The sequence below is a fragment of the Miscanthus floridulus genome, unplaced genomic scaffold (genome assembly GCF_019320115.1).
Source record: "Miscanthus floridulus cultivar M001 unplaced genomic scaffold, ASM1932011v1 os_2558_1_2, whole genome shotgun sequence".
Lineage (NCBI taxonomy): Eukaryota > Viridiplantae > Streptophyta > Magnoliopsida > Poales > Poaceae > Miscanthus > Miscanthus floridulus.
The window spans coordinates 14,509-35,993 of NW_027098376.1; the positions used below are offsets into that span (position 1 = coordinate 14,509).

Sequence of the window (21,485 nt, forward strand, 5' to 3'; positions counted from 1 at the left end):
GTCTTTCTCGTCTCGTTCCTCTACGCGCACGGAGTAGCGGGAGAGCAGGTGCCTCCGGAACCCCCGTCCGCCTGAGAACCCTGCACGGGGTGAGCGGCGATTAGGTTTTTGGGGAGCGATCCGCGACTGCTCGTCCATCTTCTTTCTGCTGGAGATCGCTCTTGGATCCGTCTTCTTGCTGGAACGTCAAGGCGTCTTCTTCCTGGTGATCCGTTCGTGGGACTGCACTACGAACATCTTCCTGCATCGACTGTGGTCCGCGACTTCGAGCAACGCACTATGTCGACTAGTGCGAATGGAGACTCTGATGCCCTCGGCATAGGACCCTCCGCTGGGTACAGTCTAATCTCTATGATTACTGTAATATGCGTTTTTACTGTTTCTGTTTGTATGTCGTCGATGCATGCTGTAGTGTTCATAAGAAATATACACATGTATACCATCACAAACCTGCTAATGTTATATTTCTGGATTAAACTAATAATGAAAATACCTAAATTTCTAACCTGGACCACTTAGATCCTCTCGTACGCATGCACTATCAAGGGGGTCCGGGTCGCCCAACCTTCGGAGTAATTTCTTGTGAAGAGCGACTTGTGTGACTTTGTTCTTTCCATAAAAAAGCTTAATCCATCTTATTGCTTGACTGACTTGTATGTTGGGCGCTTTCGGCAAAGCTCGATCTAAAGCATAGTACTTTTTCCCCTTCTTTTGATGCAGTGCGTGTCCTTGAACCTTTCAGCTCGATTATTTGCGCGAATATAATGCAAAAGTTAAATGTAAGTGGAACCATCATCATTCCGGTGTAGCTATAGTGTTGAATGATCTATATATAGACATGCAATTGGCCATTAGCTTGGCTATGAAACACAAGAAGCACGAACAGGTAGTCATTGCTTGGTTAGGGAGCTAGCTAGCCGAAGGTGAGTGAGCTCTAGCTCAAGGGACGCAGCCAAACAACTTGCAGACAAATGGAAGACCAGCAAGGTGCCAACAAATGTTCTCCGCTGATCAGCTCAGTTTTTGTTGTTTTCCCACCAGTAGAACGGCAAAGTACTTGATGTATGGCTACCTAATTGTGATAGTTGATGACGAATATAATAATCAGATATATACTGTCATTTGTTGACTGATTTTCTGCGGCAGAGCGATCATCTGGCGACTCCCAGTCCCCTACCGTTGTCGTGGACATCCGATCCCTGGCGGGAGCACTGGAGCAGGAGCTAACCATACACCGCCGCCTTCTCGGTGGCTCTACACCATGCACCCCGACCATCGGCATGGTGCGGGAACTGACCCGCAACGTGGATCCGCAGGAGTACGATCCGCAGCATGTCTCCATCGGCCCCTACCACCGGAAAAGGAGCCCCAACGTCTGGAGGTACAACGACAAGCTAGCAAGCCTCGACGCCATTCTTTCGGCGGCGACTCCTCCTGCTAAGACGGTGGAGGCGTACCTCGCCGAGCTAGCTGCCGACGAGGCCCGTGCGAGGAGCTACTACGCCAACACGTTCGACGACATGACGAGCGGGGAGTTCCTGCGCATGCTGCTTCTCGACGCCTGCTACGTGCTCCACTGGTTCGGCAACGTCGTCGGCGTCTCCCAGAACGGGCCGCCAGCAGCCAATGGCCACGTTCAGGCTGGCTACCAGCACCAGCAGCAGCACCAGGCGGGCAGCGACAACAAGCAGGAGGTCCTCGCGGTGCTGCGCGACGTGTTCTACCTCGTCGAGAACCAGATACCATACTTCATCCTCGACAAAGTCCACAAACTAACCTTTTCTGGTGGCACTAGCAGCGTTGTTCCACTTTCGGACACCATCGCGGAAAACCTCTCCCAGTATGTCCTGCAGAAGCAGCAGTACACGATGGAAAGGATCACGCCGCCGGCGGAGCCTGGCAACCTCCTGCACCTTGTGCACATGCACTTCTCGAAGCCCACCTCTACCCGTAAGTAGTGTAACCTCGTCACCAACCGGGCAGCAGCCAGTGGGCAGGTGGCGCACGGCAATGGACTACTACATCAGCGGCGTGAACTTGAAGAGCCGCCCCGTCGGCGCCGGGTCGACGGAGGCCCGCTGCATCCTGGACGTGACGCTGGACAGCGGCAGTGGCACGCTGGTGGTGCCCCGCCTGAGGATCGACGCCGAGACCGGGCGGATCCTGCGCAACTTGGTGGCGCTAGAGCAGCACAACCCCGGAGTCGGGAGCCACGTCACGGCGTACTGCGTCTTCATGTCGCAGATGGCGTGCACTGCCAGTGACGTCGACCTCCTGTCGAGGACAGGGGTCATCGTGCACCTCCTCGCGAACGACGGCGAGGTCGCCGCCTTCTTCTCCGACCTCTGCAAGGGGGTCATGTTTGACCCTGACGACGCCGACCATAACTACCTGAGGGCCATGTGCCAGGTGCTTGACAAGTTGTACCGGAGCCGCCCGCGGCGGTGTATGGCGTTGCTGTACCACAAGTACTCCGCCAATCCGTGGCTTGTCGTCGGGGTCATGGCCGCGTCCATAGGGGTAATTTCCACCTTGGTGCAAACACTCTATACTGCTTTGAGCTACTACAACCAGGGATCGCAGTGAAGTAAAAATATCTAGAAATAATAATGGTACTGCATGTGGTATGGAGTTTAGAGTGTTTTGTATGCGTGTAGGACCATGCTACGGTACTCCCTTTATTTTACTAGCAAATATACGGGTGCGTTGAAACAGAGAAAATACTATCAAATATTCATGAAAAACAACGATTGGAATGGTACTGTTGATGTTGGATTGAGATCTAAATCACACACCAGCAAGTACTAGCACGCCCTAGGTTGCAACTAACCTATCACTAATGTTTTCCTAAACGCTAAACGGTAAACAGTCGGTCATCCTTTGTTTAACGTTTAAACGGTTTAGACGGTGTTTAAACGGATTAAAACGGTCTAAACGGTTTTACACAATCTTACCAAAATATGCATATTTTTTTATGTTAACTCAATTATTCTAGCATTTATACATATTTATCTGACTAAAAATCAATTATTTTGGTATGTATATATATTTATGCATGTGAAAAGAATCAAATATATATATTTATGCATGTAACATATCAAGTGTACATATTTATGAATATAATAAACTTAAGTATACAAATTTATCCATATAAAACTGAACTAGATTTACCTCGTGTTTGCCTAAACAGTCGTTTAAACAGACTTTTTAGTCTGTTTAATACCGTTTATTTCCGTTCCGTGTAGGCCGTTTAGACCGTTTTTTGACCGTTTAAATGGTCAACCGTTTAATTTTTGTTTACCCCCTAAACAAAATAGTTTACCACTATTTACCATTTTGTGGCCGTTTAATGGGACACAACAAGCAACTCTAGTGATCGACTAAACCAATCTAGAGATCCATTAGGCCAACCTAGAGTCCATCCTTTAGCGCAAAAGCCTGAGAACACCACCCAGGAGGACCCACCGGGGAGGAGCACGCTTAGGGTTGTTCTAGGATCAACAAGGCTACCTAGAACGCCGGTGGATCTCGTGGAGAGATGTAATGAATAGCGAAAGAGCTGGAAAAATATAAAAGTTGGGTAATAGATGTAAAAAAGATGATTGAGTGTTGGATCTTTCAATCAGCCGTGATCCTCCAATATATATAGAGGAGGTGATGTGATCCTCCAATATATATAGAGGAGATGGTCTTATCACAGTAGGAAAACACATTCCAATCGTGTTCTCTATGTTTTCTACACGAAATCACGTCTGTTGGAAAGCGGGATTTCCAACAGGAGGGACAAGGAATGCCTCCGCCCAACCGGATGCCCTGGGCGAAGGTATGTGATGTGGAAGGTGGGCCCAAGCTCAATTAGGGTTTCATAAATGTATTCACCAACCTCCTTTGTATAGAGTTTGAGTCCCCTTTTTATAGGGCACTACATTGCTAGAACTACTCTTTACAATTTTACCCCCTATCGGTTACAATACATTCCTGGAATATTCCTATGCTAATACAAGTTGTCCGGGGCAGTCTAGGTATCTTCTTCTTCAACTGTCTTTGCCTGTTGGGCCACCGTCGACGACCCGTTATCGGCCCATGACCCAGTGCTGCCGCCGAGCGGGAGCCTTCACCGGGGCCTTCGCTTCCGTCATCCGAACCATGGCCTTCGCTCGTACCATAAGAGCCTCCGCCTCTGACCACGTTCTAGCACCTTCGCTGCAGCTTCCCGCCCTTTGCCTTGGGTGATCGACAGGAGCGGAGGTCTCTGCCTTCTTTCCCTACACATGGCTCGTAAAACTTGTTAACCATCAGTTCTTATTGCTGCTCCAAACTTTGTTCTCCACAACTCATAACCGTGTCCCAACAATTCCCCCCTTGAGGGCTTGTTCTGATGCTGGTGGGCTTTGCCCTGAAAACATAGTCCTCAGGCTCTGAGGCACAGAGGCTCTGGCGCACGCGGAGGCTTCCCCCCTGGCGGGCCTTGCCCTCAAAACATGGTCCTCAGGCTCTGAGGCGTGGAGGCTTTGGTGCACGCGGAAGCTTCCCCCTGGTGGGCCTTGCCCTCAAAACCTAGTCCTCAGGCTCTTAGGCGCGGAGGCTCTTGTGCGCGCGGGGGCTTTCCCCCTTTCCCCCCTGGCAGGCCTTGCCCTCAAAACCTAGTCCTCAGGCTTTGAGGCGCGGAGGCTCTTGCACACATGGGGGCTTTCCCTCTTTCCCCCCTAGGACACCAGGATTAGACCATTGTGTTGGTGATGTGTCGCTACTTGATTCGCCGTGGTGGCTCTAGAACCGACGTGTTTTTGAATGGATGTGACCATTGGCCCCGGAAGTCGAAGTGGCAGCGTGGGGGCTATATAAGGGTCGGTAGGTGAAGGCTCCTCCCATCCCTATCTAAGCCATCGCTTTCACTGCTGTTGCTTTCTGCACTGTTCCTTTGCACTTTGTTTTCGCTTAGTTGTTGTTTGCCTTCGCTCGCTTTGGGCTGTCGCTAAGTCTTAGAAGTGGCTATGCCTGTTTATCCTCCTCCGCACCGGACTTCCTTCTTCAGGCCGTACCGTCGCCTTCTCGATGTTAGGTCTAGTGGGTGGTCTATGCGGTTTGAGGAGTGTATGATTGTCAGCACAGAGGCGTTGGGGCTTGAAGAGGATCTTTCTAGAGTTGAGGCCTCATCGCTGATTTGATAACCGTTGAGGAGGCAGGAGACATGGCTGGCTCATCTAGGATGTGGGATTTTGGGCCTTCGCTCATGACGAAGGACATGATCGAGGAGCTATGGAAATTGGGTTGCTTTGGTAAGGCTAAGGTAAAGCCTCCGTAAGGGGAGACGATTCCTAAACCACATGCCGCTGATGCCGTGGTTTTCAAGGATTTTTCCTTTGTGGCCTTCGCTTCCTAGCAGCGCACTTCCTTTGCCAAGTTTTGGAAGCATTTGAGGTACAGCTGCATCATGTTACTCCCGATGGTATTGTTACTTTGAGTAAGTTTTGTTGGGCCTGCTTGTCTTGTGGCATGGAGAGCAATGTTGGTACTTTCTGCGAGTATTACGAGCTCTAGCATGAGCCTAAATGGGTTGGCAAAGGCCAGATGGTGGCGTAGTATGGAAGCTGCCTTTTATGCCGTGGAGGAACCAGAAAGGCGGGAAGTTGGAGATCTCCTTCGCTCAGAAGAACAAGTGGCCGAAGGATTGAATGTAGTACTGGTTCTATGTGAGGACTAGCGGCATGACATCTACCGGCTCTGACGGGAAGAACACTCGCTATCCATTGGCTTCTGTGATGACTCCGATGAAGCCTCCTACTCAAGGGACCCCTGAGTCCGAGGACTGGTGAGGATCGCAAAGCCTATGATAGGGCTTTTGCCTTGGCCTATCGGTATTCCAGAGGCCGAGATCTGGTGGAGGAGATAGTGGCTGGCTAACTGCTGGCCCCTTGGTAGGAATAAGCCTACCATGTGTAACACCCCTAGTGTTACGAGCTTGCCTAGCACCGAAATTTAGGTCCAAGAGGAATTAGCCAAACAAGTTTTCAGGGTTTTAAAAATATATAACGCACGTGAAATGATAAACAATTCTATGTGACTCACTTTTGTGGTTGAGAAAGAAAATCAAAATAAATAGTGTCAACTAGTGCTCTTGGGAGCTCAAAAATCAAATTTGACGTTAAGATAAGCTCTTTTCGTTAAGTCGGCAAATACTTGAACTATTGTGTAAAGTACCATTTCTAGCGAATTAAATTGAGCAAAATAGTTAAATGGTGCTTAAATATTTTGCTCCTATGGGTTAGTATAAGGTATGAACTATTGCATGAAATACTTGTTGGTAGCAGTTAATAGGGTTGAGGCCTTTTAAAAATTGTAACAAAAGCGTTAATGGCTGTTAGTTTGAATTGAACCTTAACTTTTCTAAGTATGGGAAAAGTTGTAAGACAATGCTATCTTGACATTTAAATTCTAGCTAAAATGTTTAAACACTAGCTGCATGCTTTGCTATTGTTGATTGCATCAAAGTGAATAATTGACCTTGGCATAGATGGTTGTTATGTTGGGTGTCACGTGGCTCTCGTAAAAATTCCCCAAACTTCATTAGAACGCGCTGTAAGCCACGATGTTGGCGCTCTGTTCGTGAACTGGCATTCAGCACGACGAGCTCAGGTTGGCATCCTTCTATCCCCCTCTCTAGGTTGCTCTCTGGCCATGGCGATGGCTTTGCTAGGTCACCGGTAATGTTGACTGTAGGATAGGGGAATTAGCTAGGCCTCACTTATGATCATTAGTAGTTTTTGTTCCACTTTAAAATTCATGCATGTCATGTGCCTGGCCCGTGCGCATGGTCACCTTGTGCGTCCACTCGGCGTCGAGCGGCTAGCCACGTTCCACGCGCCGTGGAACTGAGCCCGATCGGTCTATCTAGTCGTGGGTTGGCCGTGGCCGACCCCAGCTGGTCGCTATCATCACCATGCAGCTGCTAGTCGGTGCGCTGCTACCCCACCACGCTGCCAGCCAAGCCGATGTTGTGGTGGCTTTCGTCTAGCCGATGTGACAATCGTTTCGCCGCTTGAATCACCTACTCGCTGAGCCACTGCCTGCCTCCGTGGTAACGTCGCACTAATGCCGTGTTGCGGTGTCACTTCCCTCGCTCGCGTCGTTTTGTTGCACTGGCCCTACGAGATGGCCCCACACGTGATCGCTACTTCACTGCCGCCGCTCGCATCTCACCATGGCCGAGCAGTTCCATCATGGTGCTCCACGTTGCTCTCTCTCTAAGTCTTTCCCGTGTAGACGCCTTGCTTGATTACAGCAGCATCGACCAAAGTAGGCACAGCCACGAAGAGCTGTCGCTCCCGCCTGCCCTTGTCACCGACAGAATTGCCCCGCTTCGCATGACAAATACGTGCGGTTTGGGGCACCACACCTCAATTCGGTGTTCTAGTAGTTACACTACAAGATTTTCGGTCTACTGCAACACCAAAAAAGTGTAGCAAAAGACCCAAAAATGGTAGCCATAGTAATTTTGCTACCAATTTTTTTTGGTTAAATGTCGTTGCACTTGTAAGGGTAGCAATAGCATAATGCAATGGGTTACATTTTAGTTGCGACACACAGCCCCTCTATTGCAACACTTTTGACGCTTTTGCAACACCTGGTGAGTGTTGTAACAAAAGCAATTGCAACCACTATGGGTGTGGTAATAGTATCAATTGCAACGAACTAGGCGTTGCTAGCGATACGTATTGCGACACGCTGGTCGTGTAGCAACACAATGCAAGCGCAACGCAACACAGGTGTTGCAATCGTGGTTGTTGCTACGCAGAGAAAGCATTGCAATAGAGGTTCTCTATTGCCACGTCGCCTAAATGGTTGCTATAGGTGGCTTAGGTTATTGCAACATCTCTTCAGGTTGGTTGCTACAGAGAGGTCATATATTGCCACGTTTCTGAATGGTTGCTATAGATGGCATAGGCTATTGCCACGTTACTTAGGTTGGTTGCTACAGACAGGTCATCTATTGCCACGTTACTAACTATCTGGTTGCTATAGGTAGATTCCTCTATTGCCACGGTCATCTTTTTGTAGTTGCAAGAGATAGTTTCTCTATTGCCACGATTATCGTACCTATTGCCACGACTAAATGTGATTGTTATATGTGCCATCATATATTGCAACGCCAGATTAATATATTAATAATTCATGTTGCGACACTTTGTTTGGTAGCTTAAATTAATAATCGTAAAACGACAAATACATAATGAAGGAAGCATCGACATCCATTAAAACGAAATATAATTTGTTCATACAAAATCTTTAACAAAACACACCGAGTGTCAAACTAAATGAGAACACAAGTAGATAGCTTAACACATAATAATGTGTTAAGCACAGACAACTGTTTGAACTCATTCGAATCAAAAGACTAATGTCTACTGTAGCAGCGAAGGTTCCCTTGATATGTATGTTGGCCAACGTCCCACCATTCGCATGCTCCTTCTCAAACTCAAGATTCCTCCTGAAAAAATCATTGACATGCATTAGTTAAACTGAGACTAGTGGTGGCAAAGCTAATTGAACACTGAAGCAAAACACGAGCTGCAGTACTAGAGTTCTGTGAGCTGCAGTACTATCAACCATGAACTTTGAAGCGTAAAGCAAATATAAACATACATGCAGCTGCCTCCCAAGACATTTTATGAGCACAAACACATCCATATATATTTCTAATCAGCAAGAGGAAACTAAGCCTGGACCATATTTAGGAGCAGAACAAAAGAATAGCTATGTACTTCTCCAAAAGGACTATATGTTCCTTTTTAATGCAAAGAGAGATAAAAGGTTTCACATAGTACCTGTGTATTCTTTTTGGACAATGCAGATCTTTTCCTAACCGCAGTTTCCTTCAGTTGCTTTGCTGTAGTATAAACAGCACCCGAATTCGCTGCCAAATTACTTCTAGTCATGCGCCCTCTAGTGAGACGTTCTTCAGCTGCGGAAGAAGGGGGTTGTTGTTCTGGCTGGCTGGTTTCTTAGGTAACCTGAAAATAAATGGTTGGTGGTAAAAATTACACCCCTTGACAAGAATATGACATGCATGTTACAATTAAACATTCTTCAATTATCATCAAACTACCTGCTGACTATGCATCATGTGTTCTCCCATTGTAGTTGTTACATTTTGTGTCCCCTCAATTGTTGCAGCAGCAGCAACATTTTCAGTTGGCTCCACAATTGTGCTAGCCTGCATTTTGAATTGGGTTCAAGATCATGATTTTCAGTTCAATAAACTATGAGAACATAGATGTTGTTAATATTACCTTTTGTACTGAAGCTTGCTGTTGGGCTGCTTGCAACATTAACATAGCTTGCCTAAGTGCTTCTCTATCAGCCTCCCTTTCCTTGTTCATCTGTTCAAGCTGACGCCTATGTTCTTGCCTCTCGGCTTCCCTTTCAACTTCTTGAGCTTCTAGTCTATCTTGCAGCCGTCCAAACGATTCAATGAGGGCTTCCTCCTGTTGCAGTTTGCGCTGGTAGTCCTCCGATAGTAGCTCCTTTCTAGTTGGGTACCTTGCAAGGTAACCATTAGCATGCATCTTGTTTGATTTGATTTTTCTCGTTTCCTTGTAGGTTGATTGGAAAATCTGGTTCTGCTCCAAGTCTGAGACGACATTTGCGTCAGGCCTTGACTCCAGCTCCATAATCTTCCTGGTTGCATTGTCCTAACAAAGCAAAGACATTTAGTTAATTAAAACTTTAATTCTAAGTGAGGACAGTTGCATCACTTAATAAGGGTTGTAAAAACTGTTTAATACTCACATAGACTTCCCTAGATTCCTCGCTTGTCCATTGTCCATTTTGTTGGTGGGTCATCATAAAAAGCTCCATATCATTTGGCTCTTCACCAGTTAGTTGGTCCCTCTAATTAGGCAAGAATGTAAAAAAATTAGCCATATTTCATAATCTAGTGAAATGTAGAAGCTTTTATAAACTGTAAAGATCAGGAAGATATCCACCACGAATTTAAAACAGAAGATAACAGAAATATTTATTGCTATTGAAAAAGAACAGGAATCCAAGTTCTTCTTTTTGTTGGCACACATTAGTTTTAGTACTTTTCAGCTTTCTGTATACAAGGATGCAAAATATATTTTTTTGTAGTGGGCAGTGGGCTAAATATCTCTATCAAATACAAAGACTATATAGGTTATAACAATATCATGTCATTGTCATTCGGGGGCACAAGCACAAACCATAAAAAAATGCCTGAAGGAAAACCTTGTGACAGAATTTTTTACCTTCTCATAGCTCAATTGAGAAAAACCCTTTGATCCTGTAACATGGTGTATCTGTCGATTGTGCCGATTCTGAGAATTCTTATTGCTAATCCTCTGCACAGAACCAGCAATGATTTGATTTTTATAAAATCAGCAGTGTGCAAAACATAAACCTTGACGTCAGAAGTGGAATTGGCAAGTTTTTTTAAAAATTGGGAACAAACCTGGAATTCTTCGGTGCCAAAATACGACACCAGATAGTGCCACTCAACAATGTCTAATTCTTCTGGCCTATGTCTCATTCTCTCTTCATAGGTGGTGTACGCCTTGTAGGTAGCACTAAATGTAGATCGCCATCCTTTGTAACGGTCATTAGCCACCGTCCATATCTTGATTCTGTTCGCCTCGTTATCCTCAAGGTCCCACTTAGCCTGCTCAAGGTAAAGCCTAAATAAATTACTTCTTAAACAATAATTTGGTATTGAAATTTTGACATCCACATGGATAACAGAAGCTTACCAGCACATCGTTTGCTATTGCAATTTTGACATCCACATGGATATCTCTCCATGTTCTTACTCCGATGAGAGGTGCTCTTTTCCTCGTGAACAGTGTTATTTCATCAACAAATATTCGTTTGTTTGAACCTACAGGTCCTCCAAGCCTAGAGAACTGGATGCTAAGCTTCTGAGACGCCTCCCTAGTTCTCTTGTTTGTTGCTGTCCATCCTTTCAAGTTACCTCTTGGCTTCCTCTTTTTGGAGTCTTGTCCATGAAAAACAATTATATACAAAGCAAAACACTTAAAAAACTATTGACATAGTTTAAAATTAACTGAACCTCACAATAAATTGAAAATATTCATTACTTACTAGTTCCCTCTCCCTGTGGAATGAAACGCCGAGCATGAGATGGTCTATTTACTGGCGGTGTGGGGTTGCTATCTTCACTTGAAAGTACTACATCTGTATGATGATTACTGTCCACATATGCCACTGCAGAAAATATTGGTCACTTGTGTAAGATATGATATGTTTGTGAAGGAATATTAACAATAGACATGTAGGGACAGATGTTATATTACTAATATCATTCAGTTGTCCTTGCACCCTTAACCATTCTTTGTAAGTTTTGGTGGTGTCATCCCTGTCGATATCTTTCAAATCTGGGTCAGCCAAGCTAATATTAGTACAAAGGCTTCTCCAATATAAAATAATACAACAATTTTGAAATATATAGGAGTCCAACATAACACTTACCCATGAATCGGTTTTCCTTATGCATGACGTGCAACCATTCCTTGTAAGCATCAATTGACTCCTCATCTTCATCTATATTCTCTTCCCTAATGGGTCTCCTTCCAAGTACTTTCAAGGGTGTTATGTTCACATTCTGGTCTATTTTTTGTTCCTTGGACAGCAATAGTCTGACCTGTCTTTCCTCCTCATTACATGCTATCATAGCATCTGCATTGACTTCTTCTTCGATTTCGTGTAATGTTGCTGCATTACCACATCTCCTCTTGTAGTACAAATAGTCCCTTACCCTATACCCCAATTGTAATTTCATTGCAAGCAAGTTACTCAGGGTGAGATCAGCCCTAGTGATTCTAATAGTAGAAGACTCTTGCCCCCCCGGCAATCCCTCGCAAGTGAAATAGAGAGTCCATGTTTGATCCGAGCTGCCAAATATTACAATAGTATCAAACTTAAGCACTAGTGATGATACAACAATATACTTAAAAGGAAACCAGTGTACATATAGTATGTGTACAGACAGAGAAAGTAATTAAAACTTAGTGCCACTTATTTGAACTATATGTGCACCCCCATGACTGAAATTAAAGTAAACCAAAAAAATATTTATACTAGGAAACACTAAATATTGCACACTTGTTCTTCTTAGCTTAATTGATAGGAAATGCCTACAGTCCCATTCTAAATTAGAAATATGTATACTATGTGTATGGACAGAGACCAAACTCATTAATCCCTACATATCATTAATCCCAGGCATTCGATCTACATTATCCCCATGGCGCACTGCTTCCTGCATGTCCCTGCAGCGTCGATGCTCTTAGGCTACATTTTTCCCAGAACATTTTCAAGATTATATATCTAAAACTCTAAACCCGAGATGTTGAATCCAAAAATATGTGTTACCTATCATTGGTCTCATTGATTGGCAGGGAGCTCTCTTGTTGATCACCAAGTGCTGCTGTCGACCTGGATGAACGTGTTGCCCCAAAAAGGGACATGGTGGCGTTGGGTCTGTATGAACTTGCCGGCGCCGCTGCCGGAGTTGTTGGCATCCCGGACGAATGTGTTGCCCCAAAAAGGGACATGGTGGCGTTGGGTCTGGATGAACTTGTCGGCGTCGCCGCCGCCGCCGCCGCCGCTGGAGTTGTTGGCATCCCCGCTCCTGCAGGTGTGCGCATCGACGTCGAGGACGGAGGTGTTCCACTCGTTGGAGTTGTCGTCATGTTCGACTTCTCTTTGGTGGAATCCAAAAACCCTAACCGTGTGGAGGCGGCGACGTGGTAGATGAGGAAGTCGCGAAATAAAAGGGGGCGGCGTGGGGGGAGGAAACGGGAAGTCGCGAAATAAAAGGCGGCGACGTGGTAGATGAGGAAGTCGCGAAATAAAAGGGCGCGAGAGTTTTTCGTCACGGACCGTCCGCCAAGAGTAGACACCCAAACTTCTATGAAACACTGCTGGACTCAATCAAATTTTGCTTTTGCATCTGGATACATATTTCGATGAAGCCAACATTGCTTTCTTGGATATATACCGTGAGATGGATATATATATAAAATTTTGGCTAAGTCCCTAAATTTACCATGAGATGGACATGCTGAAATTTTTACCATGACTTGGACATTGTCAAATTTGATTTTTACCGTGGGACAGACATATGCAAAAATGGCTAAGTCTGAATTTTTGCTATGACTTAGAGACTAGAATTTTACCATGACTTGGGCATTGACAAATTTAAAATTTTACCATGACTTGGATATTGAGAAATGTGGCTAACTCTAGAGTTTTACACTGACTTGATATGTGTTTGGGCTTGACCAACTCCTATGAGGTCTCTTAAAAGTAAATAAACTAGTGGGATAAGATGGATAAGTACTCTAAAAGTTGGCCCTAGTAAAAAAAACTAGTAGTATTAGAGGAGAAAGTACTCTGTACTCTACATGTAACTCTTAGATGACTAGGAAAAACTACACATGATGGGTTATGGTGGCCTGGTGGGACATGTCTGAGTGGGTGCGAGTTGGTTGTTGCTATCTTTTCATAGGTTTGGGCTTGACCAACCCCTATGAGGTCTCTTAAAAGTAAATAAACTAGTGGGATAAGTTGGATAAGTACTCTGAAAGTTGGCCCTAGTAAAAAAAACTAGTAGTATTAGAGGAGAAAGTACTCTGTACTCTACATGTAACTCTTAGATGACTAGGAAAAACTACACATGATGGGTTATGGTGGCCTGGTGGGACATGTCTGAGTGGGTGCGAGTTGGTTGTTGCTATCTTTTCATAGGTTTGGGCTTGACCAACTCCTATGAGGTCTCTTAAAAGTAAATAAACTAGTGGGATAAGATGGATAAGTACTCTGAAAGTTGGCCCTAGTAAAAAAAACTAGTAGTATTAGAGGAGAAAGTACTCTGTACTCTACATGTAACTCTTAGATGACTAGGAAAAACTACACATGATGGGTTATAGTGGAGGGGCATGTCTGAGTTCGGCCAAAATAAACTTTGTAGATCTTGATAAGTCATGGTAAAATTTTAAATTTGTCAATGCCCAAGTCATGGTAAAATTCTAGTCTCTAAGTCATAGCAAAAATTCAGACTTAGCCATTTTTGCATATGTCTGTCCCACGGTAAAAATCAAATTTGACAATGTCCAAGTCATGGTAAAAATTTCAGCATGTCCATCTCATGGTAAATTTAGGGACTTAGCCAAAATTTTATATATCCATCTTATGCCGATCGAGCTGCATGCATGCTTCTCCGATCTCATGAATCGTGATGCGTGTGGTGGACTTAGCCAAAATTTTCTGATGCGCTGCCTACCAACCCACCGGATGGTCCGCCAAATGATCTGGACGGTCCGCCACTTGTAGCGGACGGTCCTCTGAACTCCACGGACGGTCCGCAGTACATAGGAGAATACTTCAGGTATACGTGCGGCTCGGACGCAGGGCATGGCCGCTTGCCCACAGCCCACCCCGTCCGTCCCTGCCTGACTCGCTTCTTCAGGGGATCCTCAGGGGGCGCTGCGCACGAGGGTGATTCAGGGGGCGCTGCGAACGAGGGTGGAGTCGCGATCCTCAGGGGGCGCTGCACACGGGGGTGAGGGCGACCGCCGCCACTGCTCGGCATCTGGACTCCTCCGACCTCCGCTCCACTGCCCTTCGGACCTCCATAGAGGTGCAACCCGTGGATCACAGAATCAGTTTTGAAGGTATGAGAATCAAAAGCTCCCAGCCTCCGATGTCTAATTTGTATTACCATATAGCTCGCTAATTGTGCTGTAATGTGATTAATTTAGGTAGAGTATAGCTGATTTCTGCCCTAATTTCCACGTCGATCGATCAATCAGACAAGCCGTCCTCGCGGCGAAAGGTACGAGATCACTATGGGCTGCACATATATAGTTCAATTATGTATGTAAATACGCTGGCTAAATTGGTGATCATCGTTCATCTTCATCACGCAGATGTCAGGCGATGATAGGAGTTGGATGCGCTTGCCTCGTTCTTCAACCGAGTGGCAGAACAAATTCATGCAGTTTTTGGACAGGACATATAGTGGCACTTCGAGGGGTGGAACTGCAGCATGTCCGTGCCGTAAATGTCTATGCATGTCACACAGAACACGGGCTGTGCTTCAGATTCATGTCCTTTCAACAGGGTTTGCTGAAAGTTTTATAATGGAAGGGGAAGGTTCAGCTGATGTGGTTTTTCACAATGAAGATGCAGGACCTAGTGATGTACAAGTACACAATGACGACCCAGCAGCAGCAGATGTACAAGTACAGAACGATGATGAAGGTGCACCACATGATTCTGGAGTAGACAATGAAGAAGGCGGCGCACCGAGTGAAGATGATGAGGCCAGTAATTTGATTAAATCCCTAATCAGAGGTGAAATACGAGGAGAGATCGGTGATGAAGACGAGCCGAACGAGCAAGCCAAGGTCTTCTTCAAGTTACTACAGGAGGCAAAAAAGGAATTATATCCAGGTTGCGAAGATGGTACAAAGATATCTTTTATTGTGGAACTTTTCCAGGTTAAGTGCATGTATGGGATAAGTAACAAAGCATTGGAGGGGGTACTCTTTCTGATCTCAAAGTTTCTCCCTAAAGGTCATTGTGTCCCAAACACAATGGAGAAAGTGCAAAGGGTGGTTCGCGATCTAGGCTTGGACTATATCAAGATAGATGCATGTGAGAATCATTGTGTGTTATTTTGGAAGGAATATGAGAAGCTGGATATATGCCCCAAATGTAAAGCATCTAGGTGGAAAACAGATGACCGTGGTGATGGCCATGTGAACGATGGTCATGATAAGAAACGTCGTCGTGTCCCAGTCAAAATCCTTCGGTACTTCCCTCTCACACCTCGGCTACGCAGACTGTACATGTCAGAGAGCACGTCATCAGAAATGCGTTGGCATGAGGAAGGAAGAATAGATGATGGCAAACTACGTCATCCTGCTGACTCCACGGCATGGAAGCACGTGGACAATATGTTTCCACAATTTAAAGAAGCTCGTAACGTTCGACTGGGTCTTGCTTCTGATGGCTTCAACCCATTTGGTATGCAAAATGTTACTTATAGTTGTTGGCCTGTTATCCTAATACCTTACAATTTGCCTCCTTGGTTGTATGAGAAACAATCTTATTGGATCATGTCGATGTTGATACCTGGCAAGAAAACTCCTGGAATGAATATTGATGTTTACTTGAGGCCCCTCATTGATGAGTTGAAGGCGCTGTGGAATACTGGTGTTAATTGTAGGGATGTAAAGGCAAAGGAAAACTTTACACTCCGTGCTATGCTACTTTGGACAATCAATGACTTCCCTGCATATGCGATGCTTTCTGGTTGGAGCACAAAAGGAAAATTTGCATGTCCTTACTGTCACAAGGATACAGATTATTTGTGGTTGAAACATGGGAAGAAGTTCTGCTACATGGGACATCGTCGGTTTTTGCCCTTAGACCATCCATGGCGCATGAACAAGATGAGCTTCAACAATGAAGAGGAAACCAGAGAGGCTCTAGTTCCACTGTCTGGTCAAGATGTATTAGACCAATATGCAACTTTTCATCCAACGGGATTTGGAAAGGACATATCAAAAAAGAGGAAGCGTGATGAAGACGCAAGATGGCACAATTGGAGGAAGAAGAGTATTTTTTTTGAGCTCCCCTACTGGTCTTCTTTGATCATAAGGCATAATTTGGACGTGATGCATATTGAGAAAAACATATGCGAGAGCATATTAGGGACTTTGCTTGAAATTGAAGGGAAATGTAAGGACAGCGAGAATGCCCGCCTTGACATGGAACATCTTGGGATCAGGCAAGATCAGCATCCTGTGATTGATGATGACACGTACACCTTGCCAGCAGCGTTGTACTCTCTAGACAAGGATGACAAGAGGATTTTATGCCAATTTCTTCAAGGAGTGAAGATGCCTGATGGGTTCTGCTCCAATTTAAAGAGATGTGTTGACGATAAAACATGTAAGGTGTCTGGACTCAAAACTCATGACTACCATATTATTCTACAAAAACTATTGCCCTTAGTCATTAGAAGGATTTTGCCAGAAGATGTTGCCAGGCCATTGATTGAGCTCAGTAGGTTCTTCAGTGCACTTTGTTCAAATGAGTTGGTGCCAGCAGATCTTGACAAACTAGACAGTTCAATTAAAGAGACTCTTTGTCAGCTTGAGATGGTTTTCCCGCCTGCATTTTTTGACATAATGATTCATTTACCGGTCCATCTAGTTGAAGAGGCTAAACTAGGAGGGCCCGTGTGTTACAGATGGATGTATCCAGTAGAGAGGTATCTACGTACTGCTAAAGGATATGTCAGGAACAAGGCACAACCAGAAGGATCAATAGCCGAGGCATACATAGCTGAGGAGTGTCTTACATTTTGCTCTCGATTCTTCGACGTCGACACCAAGCTGAGTCGAGCTGATCGTCATGAAAATACAGTTGTGAATGAGCCTCCAAGTGGTCTAAGCATATTTAGTGAAATTGATTACAAGAGGAGAGGAAATAAGCTTAAGAATTTGGAGAAAGTTGAACTTCAAAAGATGAGGCACTACATAATTACTAATTGTGATGAAGCCAGAAAATGGGTAGAGTAAGTCGCAATTTTTACCACTAAATTTATCTTTTATCTGCTTGTTTGTGGCATCAACTAATAATTTGGTGCACTCTGATGTAGGGAGCATAAGACACAACTAACAAGGGATAGTTCAATTAACATTAAAAAACGACACAAGGAGCATTTTGTAAGATGGTTTGAAATCGAGGTATGTAGTATTAATTTATATTTTTAAATTCAACTTTATGGTCAGACCAACGTAGTAATTAACCGGTAGATGTCTAACTTGATTTTTAAATTACAGATAGCAAAACTATATGAGAAAGGGGAAGCAAGTAAACTGATGCATGCCCTTTCTCAAGGACCTGACCCTCGAGCTCGTGTGTTGAATAGAGTGCACATCAATAATTGGCTATTTTGGACAACTGCCATAGAGAAAAGTCTCGTGACACAAAATTCTGGTGTCCTTGTGAAGGGTGACGATAGTATAGGCAACATGACCTGGTATGGAGTCATTAGAAATATAATCTCACTGGAATTCCCACAAGAAAAAGAAGTTATATTATTTCAGTGTGATTGGTATGATGTGCCGGCTACCAGTACCAGCAGAAGCAGAGGGTACACTAGGGACAAATTTGGTATTATCGACATTGCTACTTCCATGTTTAGATATTCAGATGAACCTTACATTCTTGCTTCAAACGCTGAACCGGTGTTTTATGTCCCTATCGTGAACAAGCCGAGATGGTCTACTGTTGTTTTGGTGAGACCAAGAAATTTGTTTTCCATGCCAGACACAGGAAATGACGCTGATGCACTTGATGTGGGAATCCAAGAAATGAATGAATCAGGCCAAGGTCAGGAATTCTTAAACTGGTCAAGACAAGATAGGGCAGGCACAACTGGTTCTGCCGCCATTATTAATCAAGTGCGTAGCGAAGCAATTCCCGAACCTGTTGATGACTATATTGGTGATGATGATTCTGACGACGATGACACCTACATTGATGATGGGGTTATTGCACCAGTCATGGAAGAAAATATAGAAGATGATTTCTTTGCTTGAAGACAAATTTTTTTGTTGCACTGTTTGGTGGGAAGGGTCAATTGTTCTTCATATGCATATGTCGCACTTTATTATTTTTTTCTTATGAACTGATGACATGGTTAAGTTTGAACCGTTGCATGGAACCTTAATGTTCGTTATGCTAATGAATACCTCTTGAGATAAATGTTTTAAGTATTTGAAATAAAGAGGTAAGTGGAAAGTTTTGAAATAAAAATCACGATTGCCCAAGAGTAATCACCGGTCGGCAAATGTTTGGACAAGGAAAGGTTCATTAGTGTGGTCACCATGTGACTGATGGTGCACGGTCAGGCATTTACTATCGCTAACAAAGTGACCAACCACCCCGGTACAACTTCAAGTACTAATTAACATCCACGCATACTTAACATCAAGTACTTAACAGCAACTACTACTTAACAGAAAGTTTCAGACACCATGCATAAGGACGGAGATGCCGAGATGGGGCCAGGGTTGGGGCGTTTTATAACTCATAAGGTCTTCAATCATATCAAATAAATTAAAACTTGAGTTACAACGAACACACCTACATAGCGCAGTGGTGTAGAAGGTTTTATCTGAACCAGAGCTCCATGGTTCGAATCCTGTGGGGAGCACTTTTTAATTTTAATATATGCGTCCCCAATTCTTTTCTTTCCATACTTTTTTTAAGTTTTAAATTCGTTGCAATTATCAAAGTATATTGCAACCAAAAATAAGCGTTGCACTTGAACACAATTTTCGCTTCGACCCCATAGATTTCGTTGCAATAAAATTTAGCACTTGCAACAATATCAAAGTATATTGCAACTGCCAAAAAAGGTTGCAATTGACCCCCACTTTTGCTTCGCCTCCAAGAGTTCTCGTTGCATTAAGTATCTAGCATTTGCAACGCTTGTCAAATTTTATGCAACACAAAAAAACCGTAGCAATAGTCAAAACCAAATGCAACTAACGTAAATGTAGTTGCAGTACTACCACACAATTGCAACCAAAATCAAGTCTATTGCAACCATTTTTCACCATTGCAATATCGTCCACCAAATGCAACAGAGCTTTGCAACATCTTGAAAACCGTTGTATTAAAGGCATGTATCGCTACCATTTTTTAGAATGGTTGTAATACAACAATCTCTGGCAACCAATTTTTCTACGTTGCAATTCTTCGGCGTTGCAGTAGACCAAAAATCTTGTAGTGTTAGACAGGAAAGCCAGCTAGTAGCTCGACCCTCACCTTGGCGCAACCGAGCACTATTGGCTGCCAATTTGGCATCTTTCTCACCATCGGCCAGGTGCGCTGCCGTGCCAGTGAAATTGGGGTAAGGTCCGAATTGATTCAATTGTTTATATCCATGAGCTCGCCTTGACCTCCTCTATCTGGTGCTCACACCATTTGGCTAGGGCACTTACCGGAGACGTGGTGACGCATGGGTGTCCATCCCGGAGCATCGCCGCCCGGCGGCTCGCATGTGACTAGACCGTCGCGCGCTCCCCTGCTTCAACCGTCAGTAGGGCATGCACAACGATGAGCCATTGATGTTTATCCACCACCTCTACTCTGCAGAGCATACATAGGTTCATCGAAGTAGGCACGCCACCGCCGCAGATAGCCGCTCGCCGCTGTAGCTCGTGACAGTGCACCTCCGAGTCACTAACCGCCACCCATCCTTGCACGTTCAGCTGTAGATGGTGGTCGGCTCCTTACTTCCATCGTAGCGAGCCTAGTTTGCCTAGTGTAACCGCCTTATGTCGTCGGCCGCTGCGCCGGCGCATACGGGGTTTCTAGGGACCTCCCCGTGGTAAAGGTGAAAACATCTGAGGGTTTGGTTGCAAGATTACTGACGGTAGGAATAGTGCGCATAGTGCGACGTAATAAATTTATAGATCAAGGTCTTTTCTATAAAATAGCCAACGCACGTGAGGAATCCCGTGTTGGGCCGCTTGCTGGGCCGAATGCTTGCCCCGACCCTTTTTTGTTTTCTAAAGCATTTTCTAATTTAGTTTCTAAGGTAAACTTGTAAATTCAATATAAAATTGTGTAGTTAACCGAAAATTATGAAACCAATTTTGTTAGGTTCCTAAAATCATGATCTATCTGCTAGTATATTTTATTCACATAGTTTTATAATATTTCTAGGAGTTATCTAATTAATTTGAGATGCTCAATATTGTAAGATATAAATTTGTAGGAATTATTGTGATAAATTAGTGATAGTGTTGGCTTCGAAACTTTCATAGTAGATTCCTAACATTATTAGGTGCTCACTGTAATTTTTGTAGCTACATAATAATTAGTTTACTAAGGTAGCTAAATGAGCCCTAGTTCAAAAGTATATATTTAATCAATAAAATGCCGAAACACCTTGGGATTTTAAAACTAGAACAATTTTCTGGGAAACAACGCCTTATTCGACAACATGGATACGTAGCCTAGCATATTATTTATTAGAGCTATCTTGTTAGTTTGCGAGGTGTAATCGTATTTCTAAGAGTTTCGGTTGCCGTTGATTGTTTACGTCTCGGCGTTGCATCCACGTATATCATATTAGGAACAACGATGGATCGTGGAGATGATCAGAGTAGTGGAGAGGATGGTGCCTTGATGATCATGTCACCATGATGGAATGCTAACTTTTGGTTATATCTTACCCAGGCAAGCCCCGGTGCGTAACCCCTATTATTCTGCACTTTATTTTATGTTTGTGCATTAAGTTTTAAGGAGTTGAATGAAACCACTTGCATATATATCCTTATCCTATGAGTCCTACAAGTATGTCATGATCATGTAGATTGCTCTGCTATAGGACTCGCTAGAAGTTGAGTGATTAG

General features: G+C 44.3%; 2 protein-coding genes and 1 pseudogene across 3 annotated transcripts; 2 read left to right on the forward strand and 1 right to left on the reverse strand.

Moving 5' to 3' along the window:
• The first annotated feature begins 867 nt into the window (after positions 1-867).
• LOC136535133 (UPF0481 protein At3g47200-like) lies at positions 868-2,901 on the forward strand (annotated as a pseudogene).
• Positions 2,902-8,500: 5,599 nt separating this feature from the next.
• On the reverse strand, positions 8,501-12,539 carry LOC136535137 (uncharacterized). 2 transcript variants are annotated; one of them, XM_066527455.1, is made up of 11 exons: positions 12,409-12,539; positions 11,506-11,927; positions 11,331-11,411; positions 11,119-11,241; positions 10,767-11,011; positions 10,472-10,678; positions 10,269-10,361; positions 9,790-9,891; positions 9,291-9,692; positions 9,107-9,214; positions 8,501-9,011 (listed from the first exon to the last, which is right to left on the reverse strand). In XM_066527455.1, exons 1-11 carry the CDS (start codon positions 12,501-12,503, stop codon positions 9,003-9,005), a joined length of 1,887 nt encoding a protein of 628 aa, XP_066383552.1. In that variant the 5' UTR covers positions 12,504-12,539; the 3' UTR covers positions 8,501-9,002. The 2 variants fall into 2 exon arrangements, with proteins under 2 accessions (XP_066383552.1, XP_066383553.1); XM_066527456.1 differs by lacking the exon at positions 10,269-10,361.
• Positions 12,540-14,966: 2,427 nt separating this feature from the next.
• Positions 14,967-18,656, forward strand: LOC136535134 (uncharacterized). Its single transcript, XM_066527452.1, has 3 exons — positions 14,967-17,626; positions 17,711-17,798; positions 17,895-18,656. Exons 1-3 carry the CDS (start codon positions 14,967-14,969, stop codon positions 18,654-18,656), a joined length of 3,510 nt encoding a protein of 1,169 aa, XP_066383549.1.
• The last annotated feature ends 2,829 nt before the right edge of the window (positions 18,657-21,485 follow it).

Excerpts from the sequence above, each read along its gene's own strand:
- LOC136535137 (XM_066527455.1), bottom strand. The coding sequence starts at position 12,503 with ATGTCCCTTTTTGGGGCAACACGTTCATCCAGGTCGACAGCAGCACTT. Across the intron at positions 11,242-11,330 it reads AGGACAACTGAATGATATTA|TGGCATATGTGGACAGTAAT; the intron begins GTAATATAACAT and ends TATTTTCTGCAG. Across the intron at positions 9,215-9,290 it reads AGCAAGCTTCAGTACAAAAG|GCTAGCACAATTGTGGAGCC; the intron begins GTAATATTAACA and ends TTCAAAATGCAG.
- LOC136535134 (XM_066527452.1), top strand. The coding sequence starts at position 14,967 with ATGTCAGGCGATGATAGGAGTTGGATGCGCTTGCCTCGTTCTTCAACC. Across the intron at positions 17,627-17,710 it reads GAAGCCAGAAAATGGGTAGA|GGAGCATAAGACACAACTAA; the intron begins GTAAGTCGCAAT and ends ACTCTGATGTAG. Across the intron at positions 17,799-17,894 it reads TAAGATGGTTTGAAATCGAG|ATAGCAAAACTATATGAGAA; the intron begins GTATGTAGTATT and ends TTTAAATTACAG.